The sequence below is a fragment of the Leucoraja erinacea genome, chromosome 7, assembly GCF_028641065.1.
Source record: "Leucoraja erinacea ecotype New England chromosome 7, Leri_hhj_1, whole genome shotgun sequence".
NCBI classification, from domain to species: Eukaryota; Metazoa; Chordata; class Chondrichthyes; order Rajiformes; family Rajidae; genus Leucoraja; species Leucoraja erinaceus.
In genome coordinates, this window is record NC_073383.1 from 76,157,468 (window position 1) to 76,171,175 (window position 13,708).

The following is a 13,708-nucleotide window of genomic DNA, read 5'->3' on the forward strand; positions in this document are numbered from 1 at the left end:
TAATTGAATCGTGCAGCACTTCAAGCCGCCTTGCCAATGCTGAGAAAATATGGAGTTCCATATAAAATAACTAACCATTTACTCCATGTGTAATTGACTTCCCGAAGTGCATTACCTCACGCTTGCCTGGATTAAATTCCATCTGCCTGCCACTCTGCCCAACTTTCCAACTGAACTACGTCCCGCGATACTTACCATAGAGAAATCGTTGAGATGGAGAGAGCTGTGCAGCCAAATGCAGGACAATTGCTTCCAATATCCCCAACTGGAAATGAGAGAGTGCATCGGAAGGAACTGCAGATGCTGGTTTAAATCGAGGATAGACACAAAATGCCGGAGTCATCCAGCAGGTCAGGCAGCATCTCTGGAGAAAAGGAATAGGTGACGTTTCGGGTTGAGATGAAGAAGGGTCTCGATCCGAAACGTCACCTATTTCTTTTCTCCAGGAAATGAGAGAGATTAAATGAAGAGGCAGGGAATGCAGGAGGGTGCAGGCAGATGTGCAGTTTAAATTGGCAGCAGGGTCAGCACAAGACATCGTGGGCCTAAGGGCCTGTCCCTGTATTGTGTTGTCCTGGGATGTGGGGCATCTATCAACACATGGGACAGGCTCTGTCACGCCCCAGCAATGGCCTTCGTCACAGTGCTGACAGACAGCCTGCCCACCACTAGTCCTCTCTGGCTTTCTGCCCATGCTGGGTCATGGGTGACTCTCTGGGAGAGATAACGAAGGTCAGGGATCGGTGCCAGGTTCCAATTGCGAGTCCAAGTCTTTAGTTTATTGTCACGTGTACCGAGGTTGAAAAACATTTGGTGTCTAACCGCCAATGACAATACCGAGGGGTGGACAGCTGATGCAGGAAGATTGTTCCCGATGTTGGGGAAGTCCAGGACAAGGGGCAGTTTAAGGATAAAGGGCTTTAAACCCGCCAAGAAGACAGAGAAGGGTGAATCTCTGGAACTCTCTGCCACAGGGTAGCGAGCCAGTTCATTGGCTATATTTAAGAGGGAGTTAGATGTGGCCCTTGTGGCTAAGGGGATCAGGGGGTATGGAGAGAAGGCAGGTGATACTGAGATGATCAGCCATGATCATATGAATGGCGGTGCAGGCTCGAAGGGCCGGGCCTATTGCAATTTCTATGTTCTATGCAAGCCATTCACTGTGTGCAAGCATGATGAGGGAAAGATGCAGATAAAGCCAGAAAAGATCATCAAAGATAGACCTAGGGACTCCGAAGAGTTCAGGACTGCTCGCTCATTGTGTAGGATGATTCAGTTGCCTGATAACAGCTGGGAAGAAACTGCCCCTGAATCTGGAGGTGTGTGTTCTCACACTTCACCTTTTGCCCGATGGGAGAGGGGAGAAGAGGAAGTGGTCACGGTGTGTCTTGTCCTTGATTATACTGTTGGCCTTGCCGAGGCAGGCTGAGGTATAAATGTGCCAGGTTCCCAGAACCCAGGTTCCTGGAACGGCAGCACACGGTAGTGTTTCCTGGCCAGATTCCCAACATAGCAATGTGCATTGTACAGTTTGAGTAATATCTTTTTTCTATAAGTGCAAGGAGATTGCATACCAATAATAAACCATTGCTCAGAGGCCAGTCATCGGAGCTACAGGTGGAACTGCCCATGTTGTTACAAGGAGCAGCATGGTGACACGGTGAGGAGAATTGCTGCCTCACAGAGCTCGAACCTGACCTCGGGTGCTGTCTGTGTGGAGTTTGCACGTTCTCTCTGTGACCCTGTGGGTTTTCATTGGGTGCTCCGGTTTCTACCCATATCCCAAATACGTACAGGTTTGTTGGTTAATTGGCTTCTGTACATTGTCCTGAATGTGTAGATAGAACTAGTGTATGGGTGATTGTAGGTCGGCGCGGACTCGGCAGACTGAAAGGCCTTTTTCCACGCTGTATCTCTGAAGTCTAAGCACAACAACATTGGCAAGTAGACAGGGTGATAACAAAGGTGCACAGCCTATTGGGATCCCTTCCCGATAAACTCAATGCATGGAAGATACTGTAGGTGGAGGAATGCTACCACTCGATTCTAAACTAAACCTAAACTGTCCATGTTGTAGAGTCGTAGAGTGATACATCATGGAAACAGGCCCTTCGGCCCAAATTGTCCACAACAGCCAACATGTCCCAGCTACATTAGACCCACCTACCTACGTATGGTCCATATCTCTCCAAACCTGTCCTATCCATATACCTGTCTAACTGTTTCTTAAACGTTGGGATAGTCCCTGCCTCAACTATCTTCTCTGGCAGCATGTTCCATACACCCACCACCCTTTGTGTGAAAAAGTTACCCCTCAGATTCCCATTAAACCTTTTCTCCTTCACCTTAAACCTAGTTCCTCGGGTCATAATTTAAAAAGTTGCACTGACGTTGTTATTTCTTTGGTAGGATGTGATCTGGTCTGACTTTGGGTTCCCTGGAAGAGATGGACGAGAGAGCACTCTGTGGATCGGCAGTGAAGCGGCAAACACACCCTGCCACCTGGATTCCTACGGATGCAATCTGGTGTTTCAAGTGCAAGGAAGGTACATCAATTTAATTTAGAATAGAATATCACAATCACACAATCACAATAATACTTTATTAGCCTAGTATGTTTTGCAACATACGAGGAATTTCATTTGCCAAGTTAGTCATACCAAAAAAAAGCAATGGAACACACAAAATAAATTTGAACATAAACATCCACCACAGTGACTCCTCCACATTCCTCATTGTGATGGAAGGCGAAAAAAAGTTAAATCGCTACCCTTATTTGCTCTTCGCGATCGAAGGCCTCGAGCCCTGCGTTGACGGGACGATCTTATCTCCCGTAGCCGGCGCCGTTTGGGCCCTCCGCATTGGGGCGATCAGCTCCTTCCTGCATCGGGGGGATGTCAACTCCCCCATACCGGCGATTGGACCCCAGGTCGGGACTGGCTGAGCCTCTAGATCGTTGGAGCTCCGGACTCGGCCTCTCCGGAGACTGCGAGCTCTTGATGGTAAAGTCCCCAGGCCGCCGTTGCAGCGAGCCCAGGCAAGGGATCAGCTGCGGTGTTAAGTCCACGCCCCGTGGTGGGGCTTAAGTCACTCCGAGGAGGCCTCCAGCTCCATCGATGTTAGGCCGCAGAACGTCCGGAGATACGACCCGGAAAACAATCGCATCTCCGGCAAGGTAAGAGACTGAAAAAAAGTTTCTCCTTCCCCCCCCCACATAAAACAAACCGGAGAGCATTTCCACAAACTTTTAAAACACATTAAAAAAAAAAAGACATATACTTCATTGTCACGTGTGATAAGTCACAGTGAAATTCTTTGCTGGTATACTTTGCCAATAGTCCCCCATAAAGGGGATTTATATAGCTACAAAACCCCCCCCCCCCCCCCTCGGCGCCAGTTCCCACTTTGTTCTCCCCTCCCTTCAGCAGCCCCCCCACGCCGGCTCCCCATTGTCCATTGTTCTACCCCCCTCCCTCACGGCGGTTCCCCCCAGGCCAGGAACTCCTTTGTTCCTTCCCTTGGCTGCGACGTCCACGTGGTCCGTCCGTCGCTCGGCGCCATCATCGACCGCCGTGCCGACCTCTCCACTAACGCTGCCAGGTCCTGTCCAGACGACCCAAGCCCCAGCCGCGGGCTCTGCACACCCTGGCACCAATGGCCGCGGGCCCTGTCGACCCACGAGACGCCACCTCCAACCCGCGAGTTTGGATCTCTATTCCCCGTTGAGAATGTTTCATTAGCTGCTTCCTGCAGCCCATGTAACACCTAGCTGGTTGAGTGATTTACTAGAAAACTGATTTCCACCTTTGCTCTTTTACCTCCGGGACAGAGCAGCACTTCCTCATTCTTGCTCTAATGCTCCGGTTGGATTTTTCCATTGCTCGGAGACAAGACGGAAATTATAAATGTGTAGATGCTTGTCACTATCTATTGATTTGCTGCATGTGCTGTAGGTGTGCTTGTTAGCCTTCTGTGCCTGTCCAAGCTCGTGGGGTGTTACTGATTGGCGAGCTGGCCAGGTTTTTGAGGCAGGTGAGATAACTGTCAATTGTAAAAAAAAACAAACATAAGATTTGCGAGCAGAGAACTTTATCTGCAAGGAATGGCAGAAACGAAGAACCGCAGAAAGATACTGCCGCGCTTTCTGCTGCCTCAGCTCTTTTCCAGCTTTCCTCTTCCCACTCCCCCGCGATCAAACTGATGAACTGTCTCAACCCGAAACCTCACCTATCCATGTTTTCCCGAGATGCTGCCGAATGGACCTGCTGAGTTACTCCCGGACTTTTGTCCTTTGTCTGGGGTGGCACGGTGGCGCAGTGGTAGAGTTGCTGCCTAACAGCGCCAGAGGCCCAGAATCGATCCAGACCACGGGTGCTGTCTGTGCAGAGTTTTGTATGTTCTCCCCGTGACCTGTGTAGGTTTTCTCCGGGTACTCTGGTTTCCTCCCACACCCCAAAGACGTACAGGTTTATAGGTTTGATAAAACTGTAAATCGTCTCTAGTGTGTGTAGGATAGCGTGCGGGGATCGCTGGTCGGCGCGGACTCAGTGGGCCGAAGGGCCTGTTTTCTGCTCCCTATCTCTAACCTAAACTAAATTAAACTTTTATCTGCAGCGAATAATGCGAATGGCATGCCATGTTTTACGGTCTGGTTCAGAATTTGGGCGTTGTACATTCTCCATCCTTAAACATGGCAGATTTAAAGGTGTACACGGGGATCTTTTCAATAAAATAATAAGGGAAGCATAGATAGGGCTACTTTCAAAGCAAAGATTGATCTATATATTATCTTTATCTATATTACTAAAAGTCTGTTCTTGACCGGTTTTGGCCCTCTGTGCTGCGATTTCCGAGAGAACGCCGCCACCTACGGCCGTCATTTTTGGCCACCTTGCTCAGAGCCCCCCTCCGCCGTATGTGTGACGAGGATTTTTCCCGTCGATGAAAAATGACAGAGTTATTAATGATTGTACAAAATTCCCCATTCTCTCTGCTGCCCCCTGTTCGCGGCAGGGGGGAAGGACTATAAAACCAGGAAGTGGTGTGCCTCAATCAGTGTCTGCAAGCTGGAGGAAGGCAGAGGATCACGTTTCTCTGAGCTGTGAATAACACTGAACACATGTCTACTCAAATGTAACTGTCCTTAGTGGTTCTAAAACGCTTGCAGAATGTGTGTATTGGTTCTACAATGTTTGCAAAAAGTGTTTATTGGTTCTAAAATGTTTGCAAAAAGTGTCTCTTTTGGTTCTACAATGCTTGCAGAATGTGTCTTTTTTTGGTTCTATTTTTTTTTTTTAGGTTCCCCCCCCCGCCCCCTTTCCTCCCCCCCCCTTTCCTTCCCTCTCCTCCCCCCCCCCCTCCTCTCCTCCCCCCTCTCTCCCCCCCCCTCTCCTCTCCCCCCCTCCCTCTCCCCCTCCCCCCCTCTCCTCTCCTCTCCCCCCTCCCCCCCCCCCATCTCCTCCCCCCCCCCCCCCCCCTCCCCCCCCCCCCCCCCCCCCCCCCCCCCCCCCCCCCCCCCCCCCCCCCCCCTCCTCCTCCCCCCCTCTCCCCCCCCCTCCCCCCCCCCCTCCTCCCTCCCTCCCCCCCCCCCCCCCCCCTCCCTCCCCCCCCCCCCTCTCCCCCCCCCCACTCCCCCCCCCCCCCCCCCCCCCCCCCCCCCTGCCCTCCCCCCCCCTCTCCCCCCCCCCCCCTCTCCTCCCCCCCCCTCCCCCCCCCCCCCCCCTCTCCCCCCCCCCCCCTCTCCTCTCCCCTCCCCCCCCCTCCCTCCCCCCCCCCTCTCCTCCCCCCCCCTCCTCCTCCCCCCTCTCTCTCCCCCCCCCCTCCTCCTCCCCCCCTCCCCCTCTCCCCCCTCTCCTCCCCCCTCCTCCTCCCCCCCCTCCCCTCTCCCTCCTCTCCCTCCTCCCCCCCTCCCCTCTCCCCCTCTCTCCCCCCCCCTCTCCCCCCTCCACCCCACCACCCCCCCCTCCTCTCCCCCCTTTTTTCTCCCCCCCCCATCCCCTCCATCCCTCCCTACCATTCCTCCCCTAAACCCCCTCCCTTCCACACACCCCTACTCCCTTCCCTCCACCCTCCCTCCCCTCTCTACCCTGTCATTCAACCATGGCTGATATATCTCTCCATCCTGACCCCATTCTCCAGCCTTCTTCCCATAACCCCTGACACCCGCACTAATCAAGAATCTACCTCTGCCTTAAAAATATCCAGAGGCTTGGCCTCCACAGCCGTCCGCGGCTTGATTGGAGCTCTTGATTTGCATAAAACGTGACTGTGCTCAGACCAAACAACAACTGCCACATTTCAGGCCACTGAAGTTGAAAATTGTTTGGGAAACAAATATTAGGTATTGCAGAAGCTTTGATCCCATTTAACGAAATTCAATGCCGCAAATGCGATTCCCATTGAATTCATATTAAGAGGTGCAAATATGCATAGAGATGAACGCAACATTGCTTTCCTTCAGATTGTATGGATTTTGAACTCTACAGCTCAGTTGTTGTGGAAAAAGGACACAAAGTGTCTGTCTACGGATCTCAACCTGAACTAATGGTTGGAATCGCAGAGGTGAGTTTCAAATGCCTTCCTTGATGTCAGAGTAGCTGTGCCAGAGATCCTTGATGCCGCAAGAGATTGTGGTACAGAAGGCATATGGAATGCTTGCCTTCACTGGTCGGGGCATTGAGAATAAGAAGTCATGGTGCAGCTTCATAGGACTTATATTAGGTCACGTTAGGAGTATTGTGTGTAGTTCCGGTCACCCCAGTCGGGATATGGAGGCTTTGGTGAAGAGGAGGTTTGATGCATAGATTAGTGGGAATTACCCACAAGAGGTCGGACAGACTTGGAATGTTTTCTCTGGCATGCCAGAGGTTGAGGGGAGACCTGGTGGAAGTATATTCAATTATGAGGGGCATGGATAGGGTGGGCAGTCAGAACCTTTTCCCCAGGAAGGAGATATCGAATATCAGAGGGCATCATTTTGAGGTGTCAGAGGCAAAGCTTAAAGGAAAATTGAGAGGCTAGTTTTCCACTCAGAAGGTGTTGGTTGCCTGAAAACCACTGCTAGAGGAGGTGGTGGAGACAGATACGATAGCCGTGTTTAGAGACACATGGATATGCGGGGAATGGAGGGGTGTGGATTACGGGCAGGCAGTTAAGAGTTTTTCTTGGCATCAGGTTCAGCACAGGTATTGTGGGCTGAAGGGCCCTGTGCTGTACTGTTCTGCATTACTTGCAGGTGCTGGAGGCTGGAGCGGAAAATTAGTTACTGGAAGAACTCAGTGGGTCAGTCGGCATCTGTGAAAGCAAAGGGATGGCTGCTCTGAAGCTCTCAAGACTATGCCACATTTTGAATGCAGATTCTCAAACCTGTTTTGTTCTTGCAGAAAATTAGCTTTGAAGAGAACATCAAGTTCTGGTTGTTCCTACTTGTAATTGCTTTTGGATAATCAAAAGCTCATGTTTTTTTAATTGTGTTCCCCTGGGGAAGATACTAAATTTTTATAGCAAATCAAGTATTAACAAGGTCACAACTGAATGGAAGAGGATAATAGGATAAATATTTGGGGCCTTTAATGGTTTTGTTGGTTCCTAGATAGGAAGGTTTCTACTGTTTTGTTTCGGATATGGGTATAAGGGCTTGGGTTTAACATTAGGGCTGACGGTCTTGAGTTAGGACCAAAAAGGGCCATTAAATTACGAGCATGAAGTATGTGGGGAAAGGGTAGTTTGCATCAGAAATGTCCTCCTTCTTCAGGGAACATGGGTTCCCCTCCTCAACTATAGATGAGGCTCTCACCAGGGTCTCTTCAATACCCCGTAACACAGCTCTCTCTCCCCATCCCCCCACTCGCATCAAGGGCACAGTCCCACTAGTCCTCACCTTTCATCCCACTAGCCGTCACATACAACAAATAATCCTCCGTCATTTTCGTCACCACCAACGTGATCCCACCACTCGCCACATCTTCCCATCTCCCCTCCTGTCTGCTTTCCACAAAGACCGCTTCCTCCGTAACTCCCTGGTCAATTCTTCCCTTTCCTCCCGCACCACCCCCTCCCCGGGCACTTTCCCTTGCAACCGCAGGAGATGCTACACTTGTTGCTTTACCTCCCCCCTCGACTCCATTCAAGGACCCAAGCAGTCGTTCCAGGTGAGACAGAGGTTCACCTGCATCTCCTCCAACCTCTTCTATTGCATCCGCTGCTCTAGATGTCAGCTGATCTACATCGGTGAGACCAGGGGAAGGCTTGGCGATCGTTTCGCCGAACACCTCCGCTCGGTCCGCATTAACCAACCTCCCGTTGGCTCAGCACTTCAACTCCCCCTCCCATTCCAAATCCGACCACTCTGTCCTGGGCCTCCTCCATGGCCAGAGTGAGCAACACCGGAAATTGGAGGAGCAGCACCTCATATTCCGCTTGGGCAGTTTGCACCCTAGCGGCATAAACATTGACTTCTCCAATTTCCGGTAGCCCTTGCTGTCTCCTCCCCTTCTCAGCTCTCCCTCAGCCCTCGGGCTCCTCCTCCTTTTTCCCTTCTTCTCCCCGCCTCTCCCCACCCCCCCATCAGTCAGAAGAAGGGTTTCGTTCCGAAACGTTGCCTATTTCCTTCGCTCCATAGATGCTGCACCACCCGCTGAGTTTCTCCAGCATTTTTGTGTACCATAGGATAGTGCATGTTGTCCGTAAAGACCTCTGTAAAGCATTTGATGAGTCACACTCATGGTAGGCTAACCCTGAAGTCAAGTATGATCCGCAGGGAGCTGGCAAACTGATGAATGAATGAATGAATTAATTAATTAATACGTTTATTGGCCAAGTATGTACACATACAAGGAATTTGCCTTGGTGCTCCGCTCGCAGGTAACAACACGACATACTGTAAACCATTAAGAATAAAACATTAAAACATTAAGAATAAAACATTAGAAACATAGAAACATAGGCAACATGATATTATAGAACATGAACATAGGCAACATAAACATATATTGTGGCTGTTCAGTAGAGCTACTGCTCATGGGAAAAAAGCTGTTTTTATGTCTGGCTGTGGCAGCTTTGACAATCCAGAGTCGCCTTCCAGAGGGAAATGCTTCAAAGAGTTTGTGACCAGGGTGAGAGGGGTCAGAGATGATCTTACCCGCTTGCTTCCTGGCCCTTGCAGTGCACAGTTCATCAATGGGGGGGAAGGTTGCAGCCAACAACCATCTTTTGGCTTAGTCACAGAAGATAGAGGGGTGGGGAAGTGGGGTGATTTTCTGACTGGTAATCTGTAACCTGTGATTTAGTTTTAGTTTTAAGTTTTTAAAGACACAGCATAGAAACAGGTCCTTCGGCCCACCAATCGCCCGTACATGAGTTCTATCCTACACACTAGGGACAGTTTACAGAAGCCAATTAACTTACAAACCTGTACGTCTTTAGAATTGTGGGAGGAAACTGGAGAGAAAACACCAGTGAGAACGTACAAACTGCATACTGACAGCACCCGTGGCCGGGATCGAACCCGGGTCTGGGGCACTGTGAGGCAGCAACTCTGCCGTTGCGCTACTGTGCCGCCCTCAGAGCACCCTCCCACTCCTCCAGTTGTGGAGCATTCATTCATGAAGTACCAATATTCTCTGTTAAAATGATTAGCAACTGAGGGCTATGGCTGGCCCTGCTGGACAGAGCATAGGTGCTTGGAAAGCAGCCATTTAAACTACGCTTGCTCTCGCCAGTACCAAATGCAATCAATGATGCTGAGGGAGGTGCATGTAAACCTCTCTCTCGTCTCTAAGTCATTAAGTCATTGTCGGAAAGGGTGCAGAAGAAATTCACCGGGATGTTGCAGAGTTCAATTCAATTCAACTTTAATGTCATCGCACAAAATACAAGTATCAGTACAACGAAATGCAGTTTTGCGTCAGTCCGTAGTAGTTGTACATAAAGAGAAAAAACAAGAGAAAAAAAAATAGAAAGAGAGAAGATACAGAATAATCAGGAAATACAGAATGATTAAGCACAGGGGGACGGAGGGACCAGAGAAGTCTATCGTCGGGACTCCGAGTTCAGCAGTGTGATTGTGTTGTTATAGAAGCTTTTCCTCATCCTGCTGGTACGTGACCTGAGGCTCCTGTACCGCCTCCCTGATGGGAGGAGGGCAAACAGTCCATGGTTGGGGTGTGAGGGGTCTTTGATGATCTTCCCAGCCCGTCTCAGACACCGTTTTCGGTGGAGGGCATCCATGTCAGGGAGCGGGGCACCGATGATGTGCTGCGCGGTTTTCACCACCCGTTGTAGTGCTTTCCTGTCCGCAGCAGTGCAGCTGCTGTACCATACCGTGAAGCAGGTGGTCAGGATACTCTCTATGGTACAGCGGTAAAAGTTGGTCAGGATCTGGGGGGACAGGTGGGCTTTCTTGAGCCTCCTAAGGAAGTAAAGGCGCTGCTGTGCCTTTTTGATCATCTTGGAGGTGTTGAGGGACCAGGACAAGTCCTCCGAGATATGCACTCCGAGGAATTTATAGCTGGAGACGCGCTCCACCTCAGTCCCGTTTTGATGGCGGTATGACTGCCTCCTCTGGTCTGCCTGAAGTCGACAATAATCTCCTTCGTCTTTTTGGAGTTGAGGATGAGGTTATTGTCGGCACAATAATTAGGTGCTGGATCTCATCCCTGTAGGTGACTCATCGTTGTCGTGATCAGTCCTATACCGTGGTATCGTCAGCAAACTTAATAATGGCGTTGGATCCGTACTTTTGGGATGCAGTCGTGGGTGAAGAGGGAGTAGAGGAGGGCTGAGCACACAGCCCTGTGGCACTCCGGTGTTCAGTGTTATAGTGGAGGAGGTGAGGTTATTGACCCTAACAGACTGTGGTCTGTTAGTGGGAAGTCCAATGTCCAGTTGCAGAGGGAGGTGGAGATGCCAAGTCCACTGAGTTTGGTGATCAAGCTGGCTGGGATGACAGTGTTAAAGGCAGAGCTGAAATCAATGAACAGCAGCCTGATGTAGGAGTTGTTGTAGTCCAGGTGGGTCAGGGCAGAGTGTAGGGCCGCCGATATGGCGTCCTCTGTAGACCTGTTGGTCCGGTAGGCAAACTGATGGGGGTCCAGTGTGGGGGGGAGGCAGGCTTTGAGGTGAGCCAAGATCAGCCGCTCAAAGCACTTTGCAATGACAGGGGTGAGTGCCACTGGGCGGAAATCGTTGAGACTCCCTGTGGCTGACTGTTTGGGCACTGGCACGATGGTTGATGTCTTGAGGCAAGTGGGGACAACACCCTGGGCCAGTGAGAGATTGAAAATGTCGGCGAGGACTGGGGATAGTTGTCCAGCACATCCCGAAGCACCCGGCCAGGGATGCCATCGGGGCCGGCAGCTTTGCGCTCATTCACCTTGCTCAGTGCATCTTGTACAGCAGAGGTGGAGAGGCTGAGAGGTTGTTCATTCGGGGGTGGAGCAACTTTAATGGCTGGGGTTTTGTTGTCTCGGAGTTGTTTGTTGTTAGAGTCGGAGAGCAGAAGGCCGTCTTGTCTGTAACTCGTTCTCACCTAGCACACAGCTAACATTGGCCCGTTTCCGTTATCATCGTTACTTTTTTGCACATCTTTCATTCATTTGTTCTATTCCTCTCGACATCAATCTTTCCCTTTCCCCTAACTCTCAGTCTGTAGACGGGCCTCCACCCGAATCTTCACCTATTCCTTTTCTCCAGAGATGCTGTCTGACCCGCTGAGATACTCCGGCTCTTTGTGTCTTGTCTTCACCAGGATGTTACCTGCAGGGAGAGGGAAGAACAATGAACAATGGAGGAGCCAGCATTGGGGGGGGGGGGGGGGGGGGGGGAGAACAATGGAGGACCGAGAGCGGAGGAGGGGGAAGGGAGGGGGGCGGAGAACAAAGGAGAAGCTGGCGGGCCTACTTTAACTTTGTCCGCGCCGTATGTGCCGACTATTTGCATACCTTGGGTGTGCAAGCAAATAATTTCATTGTGCCTTGTCACATGTGACAATAAAGTATTCCATTCCATAGTTGTAGGCTGTGGCTTTTTTTCTTTGGAGCGTAGGAGGCTGCAGGCCTGTCCCACATGGACGACCTAAGGAGGGAAGAAACGGGTGACGTTTTGGGTCGTGACCGTTCTTCAATCTATCTGGCGAAATGAGGCGGAAGAAGGGGCTCAAGTCAAAAAACATCACCCATTCCTTTTCTCCAGAGATGCTGCCTGTCCTGCTGAGTTAAGGGCCTGTCCCACTTGGACGACCTAATCCAAGAGTTTAGAAGACCCTAGACGAATTGAAAAAAATGTCAAGGTCGTGTTGACTCGCCGAAGTAAAAGACCTCCTACAACCTCCTACGACTATGTCTACGACCCCCCTCGACCTCAGTCTTCCACACCTAAGACCTAAGTTCACTAGGGGCGCTGCACTGGCAGCAGCCTCTACCTACAGCCTGTCTGCCATTTCTATCTTTTTTTTTATTTTCAGTTAGTCTTAAGTCTGTTTTAGGGGGAAACTTTAACTTTTCTATGTGGGGGGGAGGGGGGCAGGGTAAGGGGGAAACCGTCTCCCAGTCTCTTCCTGGCGGGGACGCGAATATTTCTCCGAGTCGCGTCCTCGCCCCCCACCTCGCGGCCTACCAGCTGGATCGGAGCGGCCTTTCCTGCCGGGGACCGGGAACGGGACCAGGGCTGCTACAGCGGCGGCGCAGCGCTGGAGTCACTGTGGAGCGGGCGATGCCTACCTGGGTCGCCATTTGGAGCTCTGGAGCGTTGGGCCGTTGCCCCAACATCGTGGAGCTCTGGTGCGGAGAGGTTCCAACGCGGGCGGCTCTGACCGCCATCGTGGAGTCCTGGGGCGCCTTGCAGAGTGCCTACAGCAGCAGTTTCCACCCGGCGCGGCCTGCGGACATTGGAAGCCGCCGACTCCGGTAGGAGGGGGCCGACTCTGGTGTCCACGCCGCTGAGGACGTCCCGCAGCACCGACGTCGGACTTGTATCACCCCGGCGAGCAGTCCTGGACATCGGGCCGCCCGTAGCCGCAACTGCGGAGGGCTCGGGGAGGCCCTGACCACGGGGAACAGTGGAGGAAGAGACTGACTTTGGTGCCTTCCCACACAGTGGGAAACTTTGATTCTGCTGTGTGGGAATGTTTTGTGTTAAATTCTATAGTGTGTTGAGTCCTGTTTATTTTTATTGTATGGAGTATTGTATTGTATGGCTGTATGGGAATTCATTTCATTGTCCATCTGGCACATGTGACATTTAAATCTATCTTGAATCTTGAATCTTGACTAACTACGAATGGAAAATGATCACATGATAAAATGATGTCATGTTTGCATTTATTTTCTCGGGCCAGTTACCGACCTACGACTGCCATCACGATGTACTACGACCTACCTACGACCTACCTACGAGTAAAACGTTTTTTCAATTTTTTCCATGCTGCCATTTTTTTTTACTCGTGGACATTTTTTATCAGGCTGGAAAAAACGCCGTGACCTACTTGAGGCCACGAGTACGCGGCGACTACTCACGAGCATGAGGAAGAGTTACGAAGACCTCCTACGACCTCGTGGCGACCATGCTGCGAGCATGAGTCAAGGGCAAACTCGGCAGAGGTCTCCAATTAGGTCGTGAAAGTGGGACAGGGGCTTGAGGAGCGGTCATATTGAGGAGGACAAGATCACGAGGGGCATGCTGGAATCACCTCGAAATGACTTCTCTGATTTAA

The 13,708-nt window shown here is 51.2% G+C and overlaps 1 protein-coding gene across 1 annotated transcript in view; it reads left to right on the forward strand.

Moving 5' to 3' along the window:
- Positions 1–13,708, forward strand: part of hspbap1 (hspb associated protein 1) — a 137,136-nt gene that overhangs the window by 72,148 nt on the left and 51,280 nt on the right. The window contains exon 4 of the mRNA XM_055638784.1: positions 2,410–2,546. Coding sequence (XP_055494759.1) covers positions 2,410–2,546 — 137 coding nt within the window. The remainder of the gene's footprint in view (positions 1–2,409; positions 2,547–13,708) is intronic.